This window comes from Hippoglossus hippoglossus, chromosome 4, assembly GCF_009819705.1.
Source record: "Hippoglossus hippoglossus isolate fHipHip1 chromosome 4, fHipHip1.pri, whole genome shotgun sequence".
In the NCBI taxonomy this organism is placed as follows: domain Eukaryota; kingdom Metazoa; phylum Chordata; class Actinopteri; order Pleuronectiformes; family Pleuronectidae; genus Hippoglossus; species Hippoglossus hippoglossus.
Window position 1 is genome coordinate 21,961,545 of NC_047154.1, and position 22,877 is coordinate 21,984,421.

The 22,877-nt window shown below is 41.1% G+C and overlaps 2 protein-coding genes across 24 annotated transcripts in view; one reads left to right on the plus strand and one right to left on the minus strand.

Moving 5' to 3' along the window:
* Positions 1 to 774: 774 nt before the first annotated feature.
* The window catches only part of dock7 (dedicator of cytokinesis 7), a 44,552-nt gene continuing 22,449 nt past the window's right edge, over positions 775 to 22,877 (plus strand). For 15 of the 23 annotated variants that reach the window (XR_004613559.1, XR_004613560.1, XM_034582175.1 and 12 more), the window contains exons 1-17: positions 775 to 929; positions 4,315 to 4,414; positions 6,176 to 6,351; positions 7,078 to 7,146; positions 7,235 to 7,364; positions 7,495 to 7,707; positions 7,899 to 7,984; positions 8,085 to 8,151; positions 8,622 to 8,771; positions 9,243 to 9,323; positions 9,613 to 9,775; positions 10,187 to 10,329; positions 10,442 to 10,535; positions 10,698 to 10,860; positions 20,436 to 20,553; positions 20,792 to 20,862; positions 22,694 to 22,832. Coding sequence is in view for 20 of the 23 variants with exons in the window: in XM_034582175.1 (XP_034438066.1) it covers positions 892 to 929; positions 4,315 to 4,414; positions 6,176 to 6,351; positions 7,078 to 7,146; positions 7,235 to 7,364; positions 7,495 to 7,707; positions 7,899 to 7,984; positions 8,085 to 8,151; positions 8,622 to 8,771; positions 9,243 to 9,323; positions 9,613 to 9,775; positions 10,187 to 10,329; positions 10,442 to 10,535; positions 10,698 to 10,860; positions 20,436 to 20,553; positions 20,792 to 20,862; positions 22,694 to 22,832 (2,001 nt within the window). In the remaining 3 variants the exon portion in view is untranslated. The remainder of the gene's footprint in view (positions 930 to 4,314; positions 4,415 to 6,175; positions 6,352 to 7,077; positions 7,147 to 7,234; positions 7,365 to 7,494; positions 7,708 to 7,898; positions 7,985 to 8,084; positions 8,152 to 8,621; positions 8,772 to 9,242; positions 9,324 to 9,612; positions 9,776 to 10,186; positions 10,330 to 10,441; positions 10,536 to 10,697; positions 10,861 to 20,435; positions 20,554 to 20,791; positions 20,863 to 22,693; positions 22,833 to 22,877) is intronic. The other 8 variants (XR_004613558.1, XM_034582182.1, XM_034582176.1 and 5 more) reach the window with 1 other exon arrangement.
* On the minus strand, positions 12,540 to 16,711 carry angptl3 (angiopoietin-like 3). The gene is made up of 7 exons (XM_034582200.1): positions 16,042 to 16,711; positions 15,532 to 15,642; positions 15,257 to 15,368; positions 15,041 to 15,154; positions 14,649 to 14,744; positions 13,792 to 14,064; positions 12,540 to 13,641 (listed from the first exon to the last, which is right to left on the minus strand). Exons 1-7 carry the CDS (start codon positions 16,567 to 16,569, stop codon positions 13,457 to 13,459), a joined length of 1,419 nt encoding a protein of 472 aa, XP_034438091.1. The 5' UTR covers positions 16,570 to 16,711; the 3' UTR covers positions 12,540 to 13,456.

The window sequence follows — 22,877 nt, forward strand, 5'->3', positions numbered from 1 at the left end:
CATTTCCTGGTATATAAATGTTACCAGTTAAAGTGCTGATGAGATGTACTTTTAGCACTGGTGTGATTTTCGGTGTATTTCCAGGTACAGTCCTCTGAGCTCCTGATAACAGCTAGACCACATTTGTTGAATAAAGCTTAAGCTTAAACCTTTTCGTTTGAATTAAGCACAGTGTTGCACATACATGAGAATTACAGATGTTGTATTGTCTTGCTGGGATTTTCAAAGTAATCAATGGGGAAACTAATATGCTTGTAAATCGCAGAATACAAAAGAGTAAGACTTTGAGTTAGACATGAGAAAAAACTTAAAGAGTAAAGTACGAATAACTTGCTGAAATTATGGTGTTTTTAATCCAGAGCACTAAAGATAATTACCATGGAATTTGGGAAATTATCTAGTAAAGATAAACTTGGCTCCGGGCTGAGGATAACAGACATTTAGGCTAAAAACTTCGTGTAAATGATGCCGCTCCGAGTCGATTATGAATATCGGGGCTTCTGGACACTTGGATGACACCACAGGAGCAGAGGCTTTTTCCCCCTGTTGTTTATTTACGTTTGAAGAATCGATCCCCGTTTGCCCCTGAAACTCCAAAAGTGTTTAGTGGACTCAAACACTTCACCCACCCCTCCATCGGCATAGTAGTGAGTAGATAAGGAGTGCATTTCATTTTCAGGTGAACTATCCCTTTAAATTGCCCAGCTCGTACAGTGTAGTATTACCGTAAGTACGGCGCGCAGGAGCTTTTCACTGGGTGTGTTCGGCTGCGCCTCCCCGCGGTCATTACGGTAAACGCTCCCATTCTCCCGTCTCCCCTGCGGTCGCAGTGGAAACCGGAGCCAGTCCGCCTCCTGCCCGGGAATCCACAGCACATCCGCGGCCACTGCCATGGCTGAACGCCGCGCCTTCGCCCAAAAAATCAGCAGGTAAAAAAGACCCGAGACCCCGGAGCGAGCTCGCTAAAACACACACGTCGGCTCGCCCCCCCCCCCACCCTCGGACCACCGGGGGAGGGGAGCCCCGGAGAAGGGAGGGAGGCCCCGGCCGCCGCTAGCGCAGCCTGCCCGGCCGCTCCGGAGCTAGCCGCCTGTTAGCCACAGCGGCGGAGATGCTCTGACCCTCCCAGGCAGAAAAACACTGGGACACCCACGCAGGGACGGGACGTGGTGTAGCCATCACCCCCCCTCGCCCTGCTCATGGAGGCTCCATGTTTTTGAACAACTACCCGCACACAAAGCCTCGTTCTCCACAGTGTGAACCGTTATTTTCCCCGAACAGCTAGTCGGCTATCGCGTCGCTAGCGGTGGGGGCAGCGGCGGCAGCGGCAGCAGCAGCAGCAGCAGCTAGATGCTAGTGGCGGAGATGCGACTGAACTTTGTGGAGTTGGGTTGTTTCTCCTCTTTCTGTATTAACAGCAGTGAGAACACATGTGTCTGAAATACACAGGGTCTGAAAACCCATCAGCTGCTGTCAAACATCGATCAATTATAAAAAAAAACTCCCCCGCCCCCTCAGACAGATTAAAGTAATCTCTTTAACAAAGGGCTTTGTGCGGGCTGTCAAATGCCATCACCCCAGCTGATGGAGAGATACATAGATGGATGGAGGGATAGAAAAGATGCTGTTGCTGATGAACTGTTGTTTCCCACCACACCATCACTGTGTGTTTATATATATGTGTGTGTGTGTTTTAGTCCCTGCTGATCACTAATCACAGTCACTCCAGGAGCTATTCACCCAAAAACAATGATGTTTACTTTCTTGTTGTCTGGAGGAAGATGGGTTGAGATGAGATGTTCTGGTCTTTCTGGGGAGGATGGGGAGACGCCCGCTGCCACTTGTTCCACTTGGGGAAACTTGATTATTGTTGATGTGGTGTGGAGCTCAAGTTTCTTCAGCTACAGGTTGAAAGTTGGACAAGGTGATCTCAGGAGTCGTAGTTTGGATTTTGAAGTTTTATGCTGCTACGCGGGAAAAGTTTGTTATTACAGAGGCGTTGCACATTTCACTCCACTGATTTCCGTCCTTTTGTGTAGGATCGTTAATGTGGTTTAGCTCAGTGTCTAAAAGGTTCCCTAGGAGTCGTAATTTGGATTTTGAAGTTTTTGCTTCTACATGGGAAAACTTGATTATTATAGAGGCTTTGCACATCGACTTAGTTAATTATTTCCCTCTTTCATTCTAGGATTGGTAATCTGTTTTAGCCCAGTTCCTGTAGCCATTGTTTAGAGGCTCATTAAGGTGATAAGGAGTCAAAGTTTGGATTTCTTGCCACTTGTAAAAAAACTTGCACATCTACTACATTGATTGACTCTTTCATTTCAGGATTTGTAATCTGCTTGAGCCCAGTTTCTTTAACTACAGGTTAAAAGTTCATCATGAGGATAAGGAGATATAGTTAGGATTTTAACATTTTTGCTGCTATGGAAAAACTAGTTTATTACCAAGGCCTTTCACATCTACTTGCTTAATTTTCCTATTTCATTCTAGGATTTCTAATCTGGTTGAGCCAAGTTTCTTTAACATAAATCACAAGTTCAGTTATTGGAATTTAATATGATTTATCTGTAAATGACATGCATGTGTGATCACTGGAGTCAACTTCTAAACTTACAGACGGCACAATGATGCCTCTTTTTAACACAAAGTCAAGATTTACCATAAAGATGAGGCAGTAACTTTCTAAAATAGCCTCAGTAATAAAAAAAACATGATAATCTTTGAAGGGCACATTTATTGCTGACTTTTCGTCAAAGTTTTATATTGCTGATATTAATTCAGCAGCGAATAAACACTTTAATTCTAAATGCTCAGATGTTCCTTTAATAACAAAATCAAGTTAGTTTATGTCGCATGCTGCAGCAAATTTAGTGACCGAAATAGCAAACAGCTTTCGCCCCCAGAGATTCAGATAGTGAATAGTTTTCATATGTTATGAGAACCAGTTGTTGGAGTTGTTGCTCTTCTTACCATGTTGAAGTGATCGCCATCAGAGCTGTGTGTTTATTAAAGTTATTCCTCTGTGCACTGACCTGTGCTAAGTTAAGGTCTGTTAAGGGGCATCGGGGGGGACTGTGGTAGGTGTTTGTCAGATCAGCCTTTCTCCAGCGGTGACAGCACGGCCCTGCAGACGCCACTGGATCTACGCACTACAGTACATCATCATGTTTAGCTAGAGCTGGCAGGTTGGAGCACGCAGCTTTCATACAAACTTCCTGCCTCGGTTGATTTGCTTGACCTTGGTTCTTGCAGTCTTATCTCACCTGTTTGTTCACCGCATATTTATGACGCAGCACAGATGAGCCACTATCGCGTCAGTGGAGAAACCAGACCCAGGTTGAGACTGTTTGATCTCACTGACTGAATCATACATAATCCTTCCTCTCCGCTGCTGCAGATACAACTTATTGTTGTGACGTTGCTTTCAGGATGGAGTTGTTGATTATGAAGCAAAGTGTACTGAAAAAAAACATTGCGAATAGGAACCTTGGATCGAGCCGTTTGTGCTTTTATCCTTGCGTCTAATTTGTCATTTGTTTGTGTCACATTGTGCGACTTGCAGCGTTTGTTGTTTTGTTCAAGGTAAAAAGTCTCTGCGTGGTCCGGGTGCTTACTGTGATTTAAAGGACCTGTGCACGTGTGTGGCTTCAGCAGCGGTTGAGCACCAAGAGCTTTGTGCTGACCACCAGGGTCCAGGGGTTTTTATTAGTTTCTTTTTTTCCTCTGTCTGGGTGTAATATATGATTCTGTCCGAGGCGACGCTTGAACATTATGAGCAGAGACACAAAGAAAATCATAAAAGGACAAGAAGCGTAATTCTCGCTGGAAGTTAGCCTCGTCTTTAACAGCTCGAGGTATTTAAGGATAAATCTGCAATGGGATAAATGCTTGAATTAAACTAAAGGGTGAAATTAACTTTGAAGCTTTTCATTTAGTTTCAAGTTCTCCAGATTACAAAACGGGTCGTACAAATAATGTGTTTTTAAACTCCCACTCATATCTGAAATAGGAATTTTTCTGAAACTAACACGAAGCATTTTCTTACTTTTGCTGTTAACATGTTAGATCTGAACTGCTTGACTACCTACCAGAGTTTATCATGACCAAAGACAGAAATATCTGTTTATTACCAAAACATTGGTTTTCCTGTCACATTTGTGGAAATATTGTGATATCATTGTGTTGTTTATTCCCCCGAGATTTACACTCTTAATAACAAACAAGCCGGCCATCCCGTCTCAGTGGAGCGTTCATTACTTAGACTGTTAATATTGACTGTGTTAATTGACTGTGTGTCTCCACTATTCGCAGGACTGTGGCAGCAGAGGTCAGGAAGCAGATAGCCGGCCAGTATGGAGGCTCCCCACAGCTCTTCAAAAACCTCAATGTTGGGACCACAACAAGCAACACAGTGAGTTGGCGATCATAGAGATCAGTGCTTGAATGAATTGGTTTCGCTGCAGCAGAAACCGCATTTTGTCTGAAACTCTTTTAAACAGACATAAATTAAATGTCTGTGTCTCTGTTTGTAACGCTTGTTTCCATCAACTCAAATTAAACGTGCTGTCTGTTTGGAAAACAAACATTACGCAAGAACCGATGATGTCTTTAGGCATAAAGAAACTAAAAGTCATGTTATTCAGAAAACAAGAATGTCCTGTGCGATATGGTTTTGTGTTTTCAGCCACCGCCCACAAAGTGGGAAACTGTGGACTGTAGTTTTTAATTTAAATTTAAACATTTATCAGATCTATAAAATTTTAGATGTAGGTTATACATACACCATCGAATGCAAATTCATGAATGACTTCGTTTGTTTTGTCAACAGTTGCTTTAAATGCAGTGAAATCAAGTACAAACCTAAGACCAGGGTGTTATTTTCGGTCGAGTTTGTGGTTATTTAAAACATCTGCACAACAGTTATTTAAAAAAACCATGAGAGATAAACCATTAATTAGCCGAGCCACCACATCCAGTGTCTGCTGTGTTTCTAGGGTTTCCAGTGTTTGAGCTCAGACACTGTTTGTTAAAGCGGGAATGACAATTGACCAGCAAATACTCCCACCCCCCCCTCATCCTAATTAGGCTACAGTTGACTTTTAATTAAATTGTGAAAGGTATTTGTGTTCAAATTCCTCAAGAGGGTGAGAGAGTGAGGAAGACGTACGAACAAACTGAGACTTACACTAAAGCTGCTGAATAAAGATTCCTCCTGGGTTCATCACTTTAGAAGCAGACAAAGACGCATTAAACTGTTAGTCTGTGCTTGAAGTATCACACTTGCTAATCTGCTTAATACTTGCATCATCTACTTGAGGGCCTTTTAAAGCATTTTTACAAAATCACAGATGTGTCCTTCCCCCAAATTGATTTAGCTGTTTAGAATTAAAGATGATCCAATAGCTACAACTGCTCTCTCGACATAAATAACGTAAACAACTCCTGATTCATAGAATGAGAGGCTACTTCAAGCCTCTTTTCTACTGGTCAAAAAAACAGCTACTGGCTTTTCTCTGCAATTGGAATGGATACAATTGGCATTCACTCCCGGGTCAAATGACTCTGCAGTAGACACAGGTTTTTATCGCTCCGCGGCTTTGATAGGCAGTGATGGAAGCACGACACCCAGCTTTACTTTATAACTTTATTTGACAGGGACAGTGCATATTTATAACATTTCTGGAAATATTCCAGAATTGGCCACAGAGGCTAATTTTCATCTGTAGACCCTGGGGAGGCAATAAAAGTGCAGACATTAAGAATAAAAGCATTGAAAATACAAACAACTATAAAAGCAGTGAAATATATAGAGACACAAACAAGGCCTGCCTTACATACAGGCAAGAGCAACAGCTCTTAAAATACACAGAAGGAACAGTATGACACAACAGTTAACAACTAGGAAGACAAAACAATATTCATCCAAGGCCTGGTGAGGTGTGAACACACTGACAAGCAGAGAACATGTTGACATGCATATAAATAATAATAATAAACCAGGCTCTTAATGTGGAGGAGAAGGAATGGTAGATGGCAGTTTCTTCTTCTTTATTTTGGCAGTCGAGACGCTGAAGCTGCACAACGTTATGATGCGCATAGAAATTCTAAGCAATCCAAAATAGTTTCAGGATGGACTAATGGACTTTTCCCGTTCCTCTGATTTCTCCCTCAGGTTCCCCTCACAGAGGCGGTGGAGCCGGTGGATTTTGAGGAGTACCTCATCACCCACCCGCCCATCGTTGAGTCCGGCCCCCTGAGAGATCTGATCGAGTTCCCCCCCGATGACATTGAGGTCATCTACACACCCAGGGAGTGTCGCACAGTGGTACAAGCCGTTCCTGAGGAAGGGTAAGAGTGCTGGATGGTTGAAAAGGGCTCTAGTAGAAAGTGTGGTGTTAAAGTAGAGTTCATACTTTTCTAAAGCGTGTTTGTTTATAAAGCAAATCATTAATATTATTGGGACAATAAAGGTCTTAAAAAGGTTTGTGAGGACATAAATATATTTAATCTACACATTCTTTTATGTTGTAATTTTTGATAAATGTTAATAAATTATATTCCTTTTTAGATACATTTATTCCCTTTTCTAACAAGCCCAAAAAATCGACAATTGTTCTAAATTTTATTATTTTAAAAGCAAAGTTATTTTTCAGTATGAAAAATGTAGGGAGTTTTGTTTGTAATTTTGATTTATGACTTAGTTTCACATTTCATTTTCGTTTTCAGGCCTAATTATCCTTTATTAAATGGAAAAATGTTATCCCTTGCCAAGCCACTTTCTTTAAGCATTTTTGCCCGTGGTCATGAAGCTCTGCTAAGTCCATCTTTTGTTTTTAATCATTGTAAAAGCTGCACCAAACACTAAGAGATGAAAACCCTGCAAACTAGATGCCTTCACTCACTGTAGCTCTGGGTTTTAGTTTTTCAGAAGAGATGGCAGGAATATGGCAGATGGCTGATGTACCAGAAAGATGATATGACATCAGCCTGTCAACTTTATTGTCTCAAACTAATGCATTTAAAGTCTGTGTCTTGGTATTAAAATAAACCTAGTTTGACTGATGGTGTCTGCAGGGACACTGATGTTCACGTCAGAGACTGTGTCAGATCCTACACAGAAGACTGGGCCATCGTCAACAGAAAGTAAGGCTTGATTTTGTGATTATATATATATATTCTTTAAAGATGTTCAATTGTCCACTGTGTCTTAAATGGCTGTTTGCTCCTTCAGATATCACAAACTCGGTACGGGTTTCAACCCCAACACTCTGGACAAGCAGAAGGAGCGTCAGAAAGGCCTGCCCAAGCAAGTGTTCGAGGCTGATGAGATGCCAGACAGCAGCAGCTACCAGGACGACCAGGTAAAAAAATCAATTTGACCAAACTGCTGGTGTGTGTTGAAAATGGCTTGAAGGCCACAAGCCGCTCTAGCTCCTCCACCAGTTCTGCCTCTGAAGCCTGAGACCTGTTTACATCCTGGTTCTTCTGTAGGATGACTTGAAGCGGCGGTCGATGTCGATAGACGACACACCGCGCGGCAGCTGGGCCTGCAGCATCTTCGACTTGAAGAACTCCCTCCCCGATGCCCTCCTTCCTCACCTGCTCGACCGCGCTCCCAACGACGAGATCGACAGGCACAACGAAGAGCTTCGCAAAGCCAACCGCCACCGCGAACTCTTCGCTCTGCACCCGGCCCTCGATGAGGTGATGCATTCCTCCACATTTGCAGGAACCATTTAATTTACACGGCACTTTTGTGGGCTGATCTCAATCTTCGGCTTTAAAACCAGTGCATGGATTAAATTCTTAGTGTGACACATCACAGCATGAACATACAAAAATTCAAAAATTGACAATTTATACTGTTTGTTTTTTTAATGTATGTGAATGTGTAGGAAGAGCCCATTGAGCGCCACTGTGTGCCTGAAGTACCCAAAGAACACTTTGGCCAGAGGCTACTCGTCAAGTGCTTGTCCTTGAAGTAAGTGGTGGACAGCCTTTTTCAGAAAAAAAAAAGCCTTTTAGCTCTTATATTTAATGCTACTTTCTGCTGACCCTCTGCTTTTTCTCTTCCCTTGAAGGTTCGAGATCGAAATTGAACCCATATTTGCTAGTTTGGCCTTATACGATGTCAAGGAAAAGAAAAAGGTAAGCTGTTATGCTTTCCTCAGTGCCTCCCTCAGCCCTGAGTTGTTGGGTCACTTCTGCAAACCATTAAAAATGTTGGGAGGCCAAAACGAATTTGATGAGTGGACTATAAAATTTTATGTTGTGGCCCTGTTATGCTTGCGGGAACGCAATTAAATCACACACTGGAACTATGTGTCTATCTGAAGAAGTTCACCTTCTTCTTCCTGCTCCCCTTTAGCTGACAGACACTAGAGGGTAGCACTTGCCTTGATAAGTGAATCACTCATATATTTTGCTCTGCACAGGAGCTCTATTATTTCACAAGTGGGTCATTTGTCACTGAAATGTTATGATGTTTGTCAGACACCAAGAACATACACTGTAATTGCATATCAGATTCCAGAAGCTGTCCTGTTGTGATTATACTTCTACGTTTAACATCCCTGTCATGAAAATGTCATAATGAACTGTTTGTATGTGTCCCTCAGATATCGGAGAACTTTTTCTTTGACCTGAACTCCGAGCAGACGAAGGGGCTGCTGCGTCCACACATTCAGACAGCGGCCATCTCTACACTGGCTCGCTCGGCCATATTTTCCATTACCTATCCCTCCCAGGATGTCTTCCTCGTCATCAAGGTCAGACTATTAGGACATATTTTTCTCAATCAAATCTTTTTTTGCACAAAAACATATTGATTTCAATATTGTATCGACCCAAATGTAAGATTTACATCCAACACCTGAAAAAAAATACATTTTTTAAGATATAAAACACTTGCTAGTCTTGTTTGGAAAGTTTCCTCAACAAAGTTTTAGTCCAACAAAGATCCTTGAATCCTTTTCTCTCATAAAAGTGACACATAAAATTCTTCTATTACCACTGTTCCTCTCCCCTCTCAAAAAGAATATCTGATGTTGTAAATAGTCTTCAAATACAATACGACTTTGACATTTTCAAATGTAATGTCTGGAGGAAAGTATTGTTATATATATAAGGGCAGATAAGGTCATTTAAACATGTTTGAAAAAACTAGTCTGTGTCCTGGATGATGTTTTCATTGCTGTGTGAGTGTGACGGCTGTGAACTGTGTGTGCTCTGTCCCCCAGCTGGAAAAAGTTCTCCAGCAAGGTGATATCGGAGAGTGTGCCGAGCCCTACATGGTCTTCAAAGAGTCAGACGCTGCCAAGGTATCATCAGTGTGAATTAGATTTTGAGGTTTGCGTCAGGTGTACTTCAACAATAGCAATATGTTATTTTATAAGATAATTAATATATTCTTCTTTATCCACCATTTCAGTCTTATGTGTAGTTTTAAAACTGCCTCCTGTTCCTTTCACTTTCACCCATGTTGTTGCTGAAATATTGCATCATTAAATACTTTCTGTGATTGAATGAATATGAACACTTAAATAAAGCTTGTACGCATTTCGGAAGTTTTTTGAATCACAGATCTAACCAAATTATGTCTTCATTTAGAATAAAGAGAAGCTGGAGAAGCTTCGCGGCCAGTCGGAGCAGTTCTGCCAACGGCTCGGTCGCTACCGAATGCCCTTCGCTTGGACCGCCATCCACCTGATGAACATTGTTAACAGTGCCGGCAGTTTGGAGAGAGACACGGAGCTGGAGATGAGCCTCTCAGGTCTGACATTCCCTTTCAACACAACCCTTTTGGATTGTAGCTGCAAACATATTAGGATCAGGTCATTAGAAGTCACAGTGTGGACACAAACAACGCTTGAGCAATGTTTTCCTTTGCAGTGCTTTCAGCCACTCACAGTCTCGGTGTCATATAGGTGGTCACGCGTGAGGCTCATGGACATGTCAATACCCTACTTTATCTAAAAATAACTGTCCGTTGACAAATACTTAGTAAAGCAAATTCAAACACGGAGCAAAACAAAGTATTTAACCGCATTGATACTTGGTGTGTCCTTTTGAGTTCGACCCTTTGGTGTTTGTCTGATCCTTGACCTCACAATGTGTCTTTGATGCTGGCTGCCTCTTTGCTAGGCAGAAATATGTTCTGTCAATTATTTCTGTTTGTCTGCAGAGAGAAAAGGCTCATGGTCAGAGCGAAGAAACTCGAGCATCATGGGAAGACGCTCCCTGGAGAGGACCACCAGTGGAGATGAGTCATGCAGTCTGACGGGCTTTAGACCTGCAACACTCACCATCACCAACTTCTTCAAACAGGTCCCTGCCACAACACACATGCACACAAACAAGTCTGAGGGATATGAGGGCTGTGTCCTCTAAAATATCTCTTTTTTTATTATATTGTTTATTCTCTGTATGTGTGTGTCAGGAGGGAGACAGACTGAGCGATGAAGACTTGTACAAGTTTCTAGCAGATATGAGAAGACCCTCTTCGGTTCTGAGGAGACTCAGACCCATCACAGGTACAGGCGTGTTCTTTAATTTAAACACGATACTCAACTTTAATTGCCATCACAGTTCACATTTGATGACTTGAACCACCTGTGTTTTGAATGAATTTTCATCCTTCCTTTGTTTCTTTCTTTCTTTACTTCTCCTTCGGTCTTCTGTGACTGTCACCACAGCCCAGTTGAAGTTGGACATTTCCCCAGCTCCAGAGAACCCCCACTATTGCTTGACCCCTGACCTCCATCAAGTTAAACCTTACCCGGACAGTAGGGTACGTCCCACCAGGGAGATCCTGGAGTTCCCTGCAAGGGATGTCTACGTGCCAAACACCACATACAGGTATGGAAAGAAATATTCGCAGTATGGAAAAAGAAAGTGTTAGTGTCTTACCTTTCAGGTTGATCAAATTATTCAATAGAGTATATTCATTTGTTAAGCTTTCACTTTAAATTGCTTTTCAGTAGGTTGCTAAAATCCAAGCTGTTTTAAATGGTTTTATTTTAATGAAACATTTGAATGTATTCATCACAACCCTTTCATTTAGGTATAGCTTCATAAATGTCCATCAAATATCACATTTCAATTTTCAAAATCACATTTTCTTAAATAAATCCCCTGTTGTTTGGCTTTGAGTCATCTACATTTGTTAAGCGTGAATATAGGCTAAATGCTATGGCTTCCTGTGTGAGTATATGTGTGTAAACACCCACAAGACAAGAGCCTCATTTAAAGCCTAAACACACCTTTAACTCCTAGAAATCTGCAAACTCAAGGTTTGCACTGTGATGACCGTCACTGTGGCTCCTTTGGCGTCACTGTGGCTGCCAGTGTGTAAATATTCTGAACAAGTGCTATATTTGCCAAGGTCACTTGGAGAGATGTTCATATTACCAGATGTGGTATTGCAGTTACAGGTCTTGTTTGTTTGAAGATAACAGGGGCCTTCCCATTGTAGATTAACAAATACCAGACCTAACTGATCCACCGCAGAGAGCTAAGTGGACTGGGTGAAAGGATAGCAGTGCATTTTTTCTCTATTCACAGTCTTTTTTAATACTTTCAGAAGCATTATGGTTTGATATTATTGAAAGATTACAATGTTGTTGTTTTTTTTAAACCTTTACTGCAGAACCTTTGTCTTTCCCTTCTTACATGACAAAAATTACACAAACACTGTACAGTGTGTGCATGTGTGGTGCATCCTCACAGACAATCGCTCTCTCTTTTAGACAAGCTTGTTTTATTCAGAGATACCATTATATTGCCATTTTGAAAATCCCTTGTTAAGCCGCCTTTTCTTGTTTGTAGTGAATCGAATCAGCCGGGATATTGTTACTACCCCATGTGTGCTTCGCATGCCGGTGTTAAGAAATGAGGCATGATGCCATGCCGGATCTTTTTTGACACAGACATCGACTTGTCGCTGTTACTATATCCACTGCTGGCATAAAGATGGAAAACCCATCCTCTGCCCAATCCCTTGTTTTGTACCCTTTGCTCAATGCCAACTTCCTTTTCTATATGGAGCATCCCAATCTTTGGACACTTTCTAGGTTTCATACTTCTAATTGATGTGGCCTACTCTGATTCCATCAAATTACATCAGCTCTGGTTAGGCAATCACTGGGTTGACGTAAGCACCAGGGCCAGCGTGGGAATGTCACTACAGACACCAGATTAAATCCCTGCTGTGAAACACAAAGAGATTTATCTGGCACTGATTAACTGAAGTGAACTAATTCGACAAGGGGTTGAATAGAAAGGACTTTGGTTGATATGTAGAAGTCAGACACTCCAGATTTAAAGTAATAGTCTACGAGAGGACATTAATCTGAATATCCTGTTTTTAAAAACTGTAAATAATGAGTATACTTTAATATAATAATATTTATCCAGATTGTATTAATATGTAAGCATGCAGTTCGTATATAAGTCCATATAATTTGATTGAGAAGAAATATATTCACAAGGAACTATTATTTGGCTCAGACAACCAATGCAGTCATGTTGGAAAGGTGTTTGGCCACATTGATTTTTTATTTTATCAACATGACTCGTTAGCACAAAGCTACTTGTCAGGGTTACGTGTTAGGATGAGGTACATTTACAGTACAGTTGAAATAATGGACAAGAGTCAATATGACTCAATAACATAGGAAATACATGGAAATGAGTACCAGCATATATCTTATAATAGCATGAACATGGTTTAAATACTTTACACAGTAAAAAAAAAACATAGAACAAACAAAAGGAAAAGTTTTGTAATATGCTGCCCAAGGTTTGTATGTCCATTTTTTGTATTTGGTGAAGCAAGGCCCTCATTCATTAGTATGGACCATTCTGTTGCTGTGTTGTCCTAGAAACCTGCCATTCCGTATATAATTTGCATGCATTATGTAGCAAAACAGTTTCACATCACAAAGATAAAATTTACTTTTCAGTATTTCACAAAACAAAAAGATGGCCAGGTCATCTCAGTTTTAGAACTAGATTCTAATGCGTCCCCATGGATTTTTCTCCAAATGCTGTACTGTGACATTTTGCAACCGGCACTAAATCGGGCTGCTGATTATGGATCAATATGTCCATTTTGCCAGTGATTGCAGATGTTGCACAATGACGATTCTACTGTCCTTGCTGGATCCGACCCAATAGGTTAACGACCTATGTGGCATTTGTTGCAACAGTGCGACAGTTCAGCATTTTCTGCCATTTGTTGGCCCGTTCAGTCAGACTCTGCACCAGTCTGTGTCAGAATGGTATCAGGAGGCAATCTGCTTAATGTTGCATATAAATTAAGATTTTTGTTATGATGCCTGATTTACTTTGCTTTCCCTTTCTGTGAAACTTATCGGTTGAGCGTTACATATTACTAACGTTTGTGAAAGATGCCAGCAGTGTTGTAGAGAGCAGAAGGTGTGAGTTGTGGGGTTCAGTTGTAGGTGTTAGGAGTCGGGGCTGGTCGCACACTGATCTTGGTCATCCGGAGGGAATATGAGGGCCCGGTGCCTGGCTTCCAGTGAATGCCCTTCCTCCTCACAGAGCGTCCCTTTGCCCTCAGCCACAAATACCTTCCATTAAGGTTGGTCTCTCCGCAGCCATTGAACCACCAACCACCTGCCAAAGGGTCAAGACAAGAGGCACAAGTTAAACATAACTTTGTATTAACACATTGATCGTGTCGGCAATTCATTTTATGATTTGGATTATTGCTGTGCTGAGGATTCAGTCGGAGGCTCAGCAGAATCAGCTTGAGAATCTCTTTACCTGAGTAATTGCGAGTGCAGAAGTTGTTTCGCTGGCTCATGTTATTTCTGTCTTTAGTGGAGAATCTCGTGCCGGTTATGTTGGCTATGGCGTTGGGCAGGTTACCAGAGAAATGGCTGACGTGAAGGGTGTAGTCCTTTGAGGGACCATCCAATGAGAAACGGTACTCAGCCCAGTGCTTGTCCTCCTTCCAATCCTCCAAATCAATACGTAGGATGTAAGCTCCCTGCTGGGCAAGACTGTGGATCTTCTTCAAGCCCAGCCAGAAGTCCCCTGTGTTAAACACACACATATAGTTTTAACCTTGTATAAACATTTCAGCAGCAGGCAATCTTAAAAAGTTTTACTCATTAATTTATCAATTTCAAATTAATCTCCAGAAGTGACTTGAGTCATGCATCTTTAATCCAGAAGGAATACATGCTTTACACTTGTTGCCCTTGGCCTATGGTTGCATGCTGCAGTTAGCTGTAAGGTATAAATATTTGACAGGTAGTTAAGTAGCAGAGCAACTTAAATTCATGGCTGCAGGAGCCATTCTTCTGGAATGCAGCACGACTGCATGTATGAGCATCTGTCTGAGCCGGTTAGTACTGCAGGGAAAGTTGCCAAATCTTTCTGTGTTAACCAGACAATAGAAGTCAGTCTGTCAGTTTAGGGCTGATGGGGAAACAATTACTGTTTCCTATGACTAGGCCTACAAGTGCTATCTTTGGTTGTTTTTTTATTTAAATAAAAGTGTAATTATTTTTATCTACTTAAGTTCTGCAGCAGAGTATAAGCACCTATGGCACAACCGTGTATATTTTGTTAATACTCCCTTTGGAATGTAACACAAGTTTAAAAAAGCTACCCACTTTCCAGGTCTCCAAAACCTTCCTCATATTTCTCCCATGTCTGGTCAAAATCCACTGAACCATCGATCCTGTGCTGGATGACAGTTGAGCCACCATCTGCAGAGTGGATGAGAAGGATATTTCAATTCGAGGCACAAGTCACGCACCTGTTTACACAAGGATCAGGGAGCTTCCTTATCACAGAAAGTGTAAATAGGTTATTCACCCCTGTGTGTGCCCTTCTTGATAACCTGTTCCTGTGGCTGTCTAGCTTGATAACCTTTTGTCTTTTGTTCCTTGCCCAGAGATGGACGCTAGTGACTTCATCTTTAAGTATGTCAATGCCTTTGAACACAAAATCCGTATTTTGATGCTTTTTCACTGAAACTTCAAATTGCTGTTGTCTCACTCACCTGAACCCATTTCGCAATACACGTTGAATGGCTCTGATCGGTTTGGCTTGATAACATAGACTCCACTGTTGGCCTCTCCTTTGTTGTACAGCTCACTGCAGTCCACGGGGAGGTCTGCAGCACAATACCAAAATAAAGACATCCACATTTTTTTATTTTGAAGATATTTCACATTTTCTAACAGCGACTTATGCAAAAATAATTAAATAATTTTACCGTTTGTGTCCAGGCCAGTTGAGTTTACTGTCAGATATTCAAACATGTTCTGAGCTGCAGGGTCTGAATCCACTGGCTTATCGACTGTATCTTGAAAACTGTCATAGCTTAGCTGCAAGGAAATGCAAATGAATGCGCTGTGTTAAATTATGTTGTCAGCCCTTGAAAAAAGCCCACAATCATTCCCAATATTCCTAAAACCGAATTCTCACAGATAGCAGACGTTTGGCCTTTAAAGGCTGAATGTAGTCTAAACTTCCGAACTGGTTGCCTACCTTTTCCTCCAGGTTTTTAATCTTGACTTTCTGGTGGTCAAGTTGATCGTGCTGCTCTTTCACAGCTTTCAGCAGATTGGTGATCGTTCTCTCTTGTGCGTCAATCACATCCTGAAAATGCCACAAGGAAAATATAGTTCATCCTCTCTCCCTATACATATGTTGGATTTTTAAAATGAGTGACATGAATTCAACAAACAGATAATTACAGTTTGAATATCACTTGTTAGTAGATGAGTATAATTTGTAATATTATCAGTAGCAGGATGGTAACAAAGAGCCTGTAACACTAAACAACAGAACACAAAAGTCATGAGTTTACTTGCTTTTGTTGTTCAATAATAAATCAGCACAATTTGATAGCCCATGTACTGTATTTTGATAACATCCAAGTGAAGTTGGAAACTTCGAGGAAAGTTTGTGCAGGTTTTTGATTTGCTCAATCCTCACTTTCATCCACTAAAACATGCAAATAACTTGGTGTGATTGAGTCAGCACTGAGCTGCTTACCCTGAGTGTTGTGATTTCACTGAGCTGTTCAGCAGGGACCATGCTCTGTGACAGCCCCTTCAGCCTCTCCTCAAGACTGCCCACCTTACTCTGCAGCTTCGTGCGCTCGTCAATGATGCCGTTGATCTTAGAGTTGATCTCCAGCGACAGGTTCTTGATCTCCTCATTGTTGGCCTTCAAATAGTTGGTGGTCTTCTTCAGCTCCTCCTCCTCCTCCTTGATCTCTGACGTGACAACGGAGAGCTGGTAGAAAGAGCGGTCAAAAATGTTCAGCTTTTGAAGAATGTCGTTGATCTGGGCCTTGGTCTTGTGGACGAACTCCCGCAAACTCTGGCCCAGCTGCAGGAGGCCGTTTGCAAGTAGCCGGACATCGTCCAGCATGGCAAAGCGTGACTTGGCCTCAGTTGGGCTCGGTCCTGTGGTTGAGGCGTGGGGATGATGCGTGGGTTGCAAGGTGGTTCGCTCTTCTCTACCTGAGGCAGTGGTGAAATCAGCAAGCAGCAGCAACAGACAGAACAGCTTCATCATGATTTCGCTGTCCAATCCTTGATGGTGGAATGACAGTAATCTTCTGAATCACTGTTGCACTGCTGTTGTGTTCCTCTTCTTTGAGCTCGTTTCTCTCCCTCTGCTTATAACATAGACGTCCTTGCTGTTAAAATGATGTGAGAGCAGCAGGCTGCTCTGTTTTATATACTACCCCGTCTGTAGAGGAGGGGGGGATTAGCTGATCATTAAACCCTACTATGTTTTAGCTGTTTACCCCACCTCCTCCTAAATCCCCCCCCGAAGCCCTCCCTCTCCTGAACAAACAAATCACAGCAGTGAGCAAATGACATTTACACCCCTCCCTTCTCTACTGTCCATTTAACCCCAATCCCCTCTCCATACCACACCCTGCCCTACACTGTTCTCCATCTATAGTGCGGAGCTTTAGCTGATCAGCAGAATGCCAACAATGGCCATCACTGGTTTTTGATGGATCGTCAGGCTGATCAATCTCAAACCTTATAACCTTGCACACACTTTGCTCTGATTGATAAGGCTGTGTGTAATTAATGCTCTGGGGTTTGATTTAGCATCCTGCTGAATCAGCCGAGCACCGAGCTCTCCTTCGCTCACTCCTCCTTCCCTCTTTGTGTGGGGAGGGGAGTGGGCCTGACATCTGTGCCAGGGTTGAGCTTCTGGACATGAATGATGTGGTAGAGGTTGGGCAGTGTGTACTCATCATCTTGATTTTTATTGCTCAGCCTTATCTGGGTTTTTTCAGGTTTGCCATACCGTGTGTAATATTTGTAATGCCACCAGTCACCAGATATGGGGAGTACACACCCACCAAGCTCGTACTCATACTGGTGAGGGCTTCCCCTTCAGCCTCAGTTCTTCATGGCTTCAATTCTTTAAGATGTTTCTTTGAGATTCTGGTCCATGTTGACACAGTTCCCATGAACATTGTTTGCAGCACATTCATGTTGCAAATCTCCAATTAGACCAAATCCTAAAGTTTGTCTAAAGTTTGTGAAGGAGCTCAAACCAGATTGATTACCTGCAAACTGGCTAAATTGACATTTGTCATTGTAACGGCGTTCAGACCTGCGCCTCCAAAGGGGCTGTATGTGAGAATCCAAATGGTTGAGGTCACTGGCATCACGTTTCTCCCATTCTGATCCTGGATGTGAACGATAACTGAAGCTCCTGACCTGTATCTGCACAGTTTTATGCCTTGCACTGCTGCCAGATGATTGGCTGATTGAATGAGTGCATGAATACGAGTGTGTACAGGTGTTCGTCATGATGTGCTCGCAGCTTTTAAACGATCATTCTTGTCCTATTTTTGTGGGAAATTCTTAGTAAGTGATTTCAAGCAAACTTGCAGTGTTGGTGAAATGTGTTCACCATTAGCCAGAGAGTGGGGTGGTGGGGGGGGGGACTAATTACTGAAATGACTTGATGTAAAATTGAATAGGAATATAAATATTTATACTGTTGGCATTGCTTACTGCTTGGTTTCCAACTCAAATAAACGTGTCCATATGTGGTGTAAAAAAGTTTGACCACACAGACTGCACTCTTCCAATGGGTTTTGGTTCATACAGGAATGTGTACATTGAAAATGTCCTGTTAGCATCTTTTATGGAGTTTTTCTATTTATTATTGTTGTTAAAGTAAAGCACTAATCAGGCACTTTGTACTGCAAATGAAAGTATTACTAAATTATTACATTAACATTATGACAAATAGCAGAAAATACTGGGATAATTGCCCCATTGCCTGGAGCTTTGGTTTGAAATGGAAACATTTGGCTGGTACAGTGCACCCTGAAATACCACGGTCATCTTAATGAGCTCTTTTTAGTCATTTGTGGTTATAAGGATGGATTACCTCAGTTCTCAGTAATTAAAGGAGGGCTATGGTTTTCATATGAACAGAGCAGAAAGAAAAGGTCCTATGAAAAAAAAAGAATTGGCCGTGGACTGAGTAAATGTGCAGGAATGCTGGATCAGCATAAAGCTGGTAATGATATTCAGTATCTTTCATTCCAGCACAGCATCAAGTGCTGAGGATCGGAGGTGAGGGTGTTAAAGGTTTGAACCTGACCTGGCCTTCTCAGGTCTCTGTGGAGCGGTCATATTCTGCACATGTTTGTATCCAAGTTCAAAGAAGCAATTTATATGAAAATGGATTAATAACCCTTACAAGCAGTAATTAATGTGCTATCCACTGCGGTTTGTTAATTTAAGAATGATGTTTTCTAATATAATCCCTGGGAAGCACCAAGAAGGATTAAATTAAATTGCATTCATGGGTAATCTCAGATTTGTTCAACCTAGATTATTATCAATTCTTACTGCATCCATTTTATTTTAAATTCATAAACTTAAATTGATCCATACATTTTTGGCTTTATTCCATGATTTTATTAAGATTAAGATTGATATTTTCTTTTTCTTTTAAGATGACTACAATTTTACTACTTTTTTAGTAGGAATACCCAAGTTTGAATAAATCCTCTCTTCAGATCTTTCAAACCTTTTTCAATTTGTCCTTTATCATGGAGGCCTGTCGGTAAATTCCCCCTAAAATACTCTCACATATTGAGGCTAATAAAGGACTATCTTCTCTTAATATTCCACACTTGCTTCTTAGTCATCATTCCTTCTCTGCATGCTCTTAAATACTCGAGAATAACTTTGTCATCAGGCCTGTTGATGGGAAACTATTTTGGGAAAGCTGCAGTCTGTAATGCACAGTTTGTCCAATCGGTGATACTTCAATCAATGCTTATACAGCTCCTTTTCACACTGAAACCACTTTTTATAGCAGCCATTAAAGTTGTTGGGACAAACTAAGTGATGGGTAACAGAAAGAGAAATTCCACTCATCAGACAAGAGCGATTCCCACGCTTCCTACTCAGTTGTGGTTCCAGTTGTGGTTCCAGCTGTGGTCTCTGTGGGGCCAACCCCGCTGACTCCACTACGTCATTGTGGTTTGTCAGCTGATCCCAGGTTGGGTTGCACTTCCAATTCTGGGGCTGCCTCCTCCTTCCCAGCAGTGAAGTAATAGTCTTTTTTTTTTACATTACATCTGCTGGCAACAACAACTGCAATGGTAAAGACCGTTAAATACAACAAGTTCATATTTTTAACCCTCAAGTTGGATGGCGAGAGTTCGCTGTGAGGCAGTGTAATTCGTTAATTTTCCAAAATAAAAGCTTGATATGGTAATGACTAAAACGTTTTCCTTCATGTTACTGACTTTGGACTGTATTGAGGGAGTTATTTCTCTTTATACCTCTCAAATTATCAGTTTATCAGACAAAATGACATTCAGCCCTCGTCCTCTCCTCTCGCCTGTTCTTTAAACTGGTTTATGATTTTTATGTTGCATCTTTTATGGTTGGTAACAGGCCATGTGTCCTGTATATACATTGTGGTTTACCTTGCCCTTTAAATGTATCAGTTCATGTCATCTAATGCAACTGTGTAAGGTAACATGATCAAGCTCATTCAAGGATGTTTGGTTTAGGTATCAGAATGAGAGGTCATGGTTTAAGTTGTTTTTTAATTGTGCTTTTAATTCACCTTTTTCACCAATTTATTTCAAACTTAATTGTTACCCTCTTACCATTGTATTGGGTGTAATTGCAAAATGTGAATTAATCCTTCATGTAAGGTGTATGATGTTTATCATTTTGTAAGTTGTGTACTCTTTGGAAAATGCAAAGTTTCTGTTTTTTAAGTTGAGATTTGCATTGGTTTCCCCAAAAATCAATGCGTATTACGCCATCTTTAAATGATAGAATCAATTACTAAGTCTAGAGTTATAAACATGTATATTTTACACTGATTTGATTTGCTGTCTTTGTGACTGTGCATATCTTTGTGTTTTTCAGGAATCTGCTTTATGTGAACCCTCAAAGTCTTAACTTCGCCAACCGCCAAGGCTCCGCCCGCAACATCACAGTGAAAGTGCAATTCATGAATGGAGAGGATCCTAACAATGCAATGCCGGTACGTCATCATAAAACAGTTTTATCACCTATACCACAAGAGCTGTGACTTAGCTGAATGTGTTACTGTGTTGGCAGCAGAAGACTTTTACCATTTTCATGTTTGTTTTACATTTTCACGTTATTCTGAAGCTGTGTGAATGTTAACAAATACACATCTTCAGAAACAGTCATAATTCAATCATTCACTGGAGCTCAAGTGTCCCTGAACGTCAGTATTGTTTGTATTATCCTCCCAGGTGATATTTGGGAAGTCCAGTTGTGCAGATTTCGCGAAAGAGGCCTACACTGCTGTGGTGTACCATAACAGGTAGGTCATTGGTCTTTTGGCACATGGTGGTTTTATTACAGAGTTTCAGCAGGCATGGTGGCCTGGGGACTGCAGAGATGAAATGATAAATAAGAAGCAAGTCTGCCATTCAAAGATAAGATAGTCCTTTATTAGCCCCAATCAAAATTTAAGGCATAAAAAAGTGTTAAATATGTCTCAAATAAAGGTCTTAAATACATTGACGCTGGTCTTAATTATGTTAACGTTCATTTTTGGGCGGCCTGTATAGTTTGTAATGTGTTCGTGTGTTGCAGTTGTTTCTGTACGATACATATATTAGCATTCTGAAATATAACAATCAAACAAGACCAACGTAGAACTGGTAACTGTCTACAAACATCCCGGTCAGAAGTGATCTCACTAGACTTGTCTGTTGGAAACACTTTGGAGACCCACAGCCTCGGTCTGGAGCTTGTAAGATAATGAGGCGTTTTGAGGGTTATTCTCTCCTTGGCTACTTCACCTTATCTTTAATTATGTGGAAGTCTAATTCTGGGATTGCGGTATTCCATCACATCTGTCTTACTTGACATAGGTCTTAAATTTAATTCATTATGGTCTTAAAAGGGTCCTAAAAGTCTTCAATTTAACTTGTTTAAAACTTGTTGAGTGACCGGTCTGGAAAAGTAGGTGAAATTAGATTAATCCAAAGATCCCCAAATCTCCATATCAGAAACATATGTTTTTTTTTTTCTCTCTTCTTACTCTTTTTAATGTCTACCATTATGTCGTTATCACAATATGATTTATTTAATGGCTTACCTTGGCAGTGCTGTGTTACCTGTAGATTTTGAAAAGCCGAAATGCTTTGTCTCGTATGGATAATCAGTAATTAAACTCACAGATGTTCCCTTTTAATTCACCTTTATTGTGCCGTCTTCTCTTATACCTCCACTGCCCTACATTTTGATGGCTTTCATTAAAGAAAGAGTTGAGTCAACCTTCTGGTTATGGTCATATGGTGTCCTTGAGTTTCCTTCGTCTGTACATAAGAGTTGAGGGGTCTCTTATATTTTATCACCACTATTAGGTGTTTTTTACGACACCCAGTGGTTTGTCATTTGACACCCAAGGGTCAAACATTCAAGGCCAAAGTTAATCAACCTGTGAATAATGTGCCACCGTGACTAGGTGGATCATGCATGAGGACCTCTGTCAGTTAACGGTCAATTACAGTCTATATTTTGCTCAGAAATGGCACAATATTTCTTTTATCAGGACCTTAAAGCTAAGTGAGAGAAAAGTGAATGACACGGGTCTCTTTCAACGGATTTGTTTTGTAAATCTGGAAAGCTTCCACCCTTTGTGCTTTTAGCTTTAATTCCCTGGGCCCTAATAAACCATTATCTTTTATACGCTGGTTAAGTTGTTTGTTTTTGAGGACTTTTCCCTTCTGAAATGTTTGTTCCCATGAGAAATAAGAACCTTTCTCTGACCTTTTTCAAACAGTTTTGGTCACTTACATCCTGGTGGGTTTGTTAATGGGCCTGCTGTTGTTGTCGTGGGTTTGTCTTTTGGCACTGACTCGCAGACAGAGTGTCCTCATGTAGGAATATATATATATATATATATATATATATATATATATATATATATATATATATATATAGAAATAGGATGAAGTGAATTATAAAGTGTTAGGTAATATTTCTTTTTGGGTCACTTTATTGAGACAATTATTCCCAAGTCATTGACGTAACTTGTCCACATAGCTTAATTATTCTATTTAGTCAATTCAATGAATGGCAAGCTGCTTGTCACACGTTTTTCAACATGGTCTTGAATCTTTGTCACTGTTTGCCGTCACCAGATCACCTGACTTCCACGATGAGATCAAGATCAAGTTGCCAGCCTCCCTGTCGGACCACCACCACATTCTCTTCACCTTTTACCACGTCAGCTGCCAGCAGAAGCAGAACACACCTCTGGAGACCCCTGTGGGATACACGGTGGGTAACAGTCACTGGTGCAGCTACGTGACTCTCACCGTCACT

What these genes read in the sequence shown, in the direction of transcription:
- angptl3 (XM_034582200.1), bottom strand. Translation starts at nt 16,569, where the DNA reads ATGATGAAGCTGTTCTGTCTGTTGCTGCTGCTTGCTGATTTCACCACT. An exon ending in TTAAAAACCTGGAGGAAAAG is followed by an intron (nt 15,369 to 15,531) that starts GTAGGCAACCAG and finishes ATTTCCTTGCAG; the next exon opens with CTAAGCTATGACAGTTTTCA. An exon ending in GTATTGCGAAATGGGTTCAG is followed by an intron (nt 14,745 to 15,040) that starts GTGAGTGAGACA and finishes TCCACTCTGCAG; the next exon opens with ATGGTGGCTCAACTGTCATC.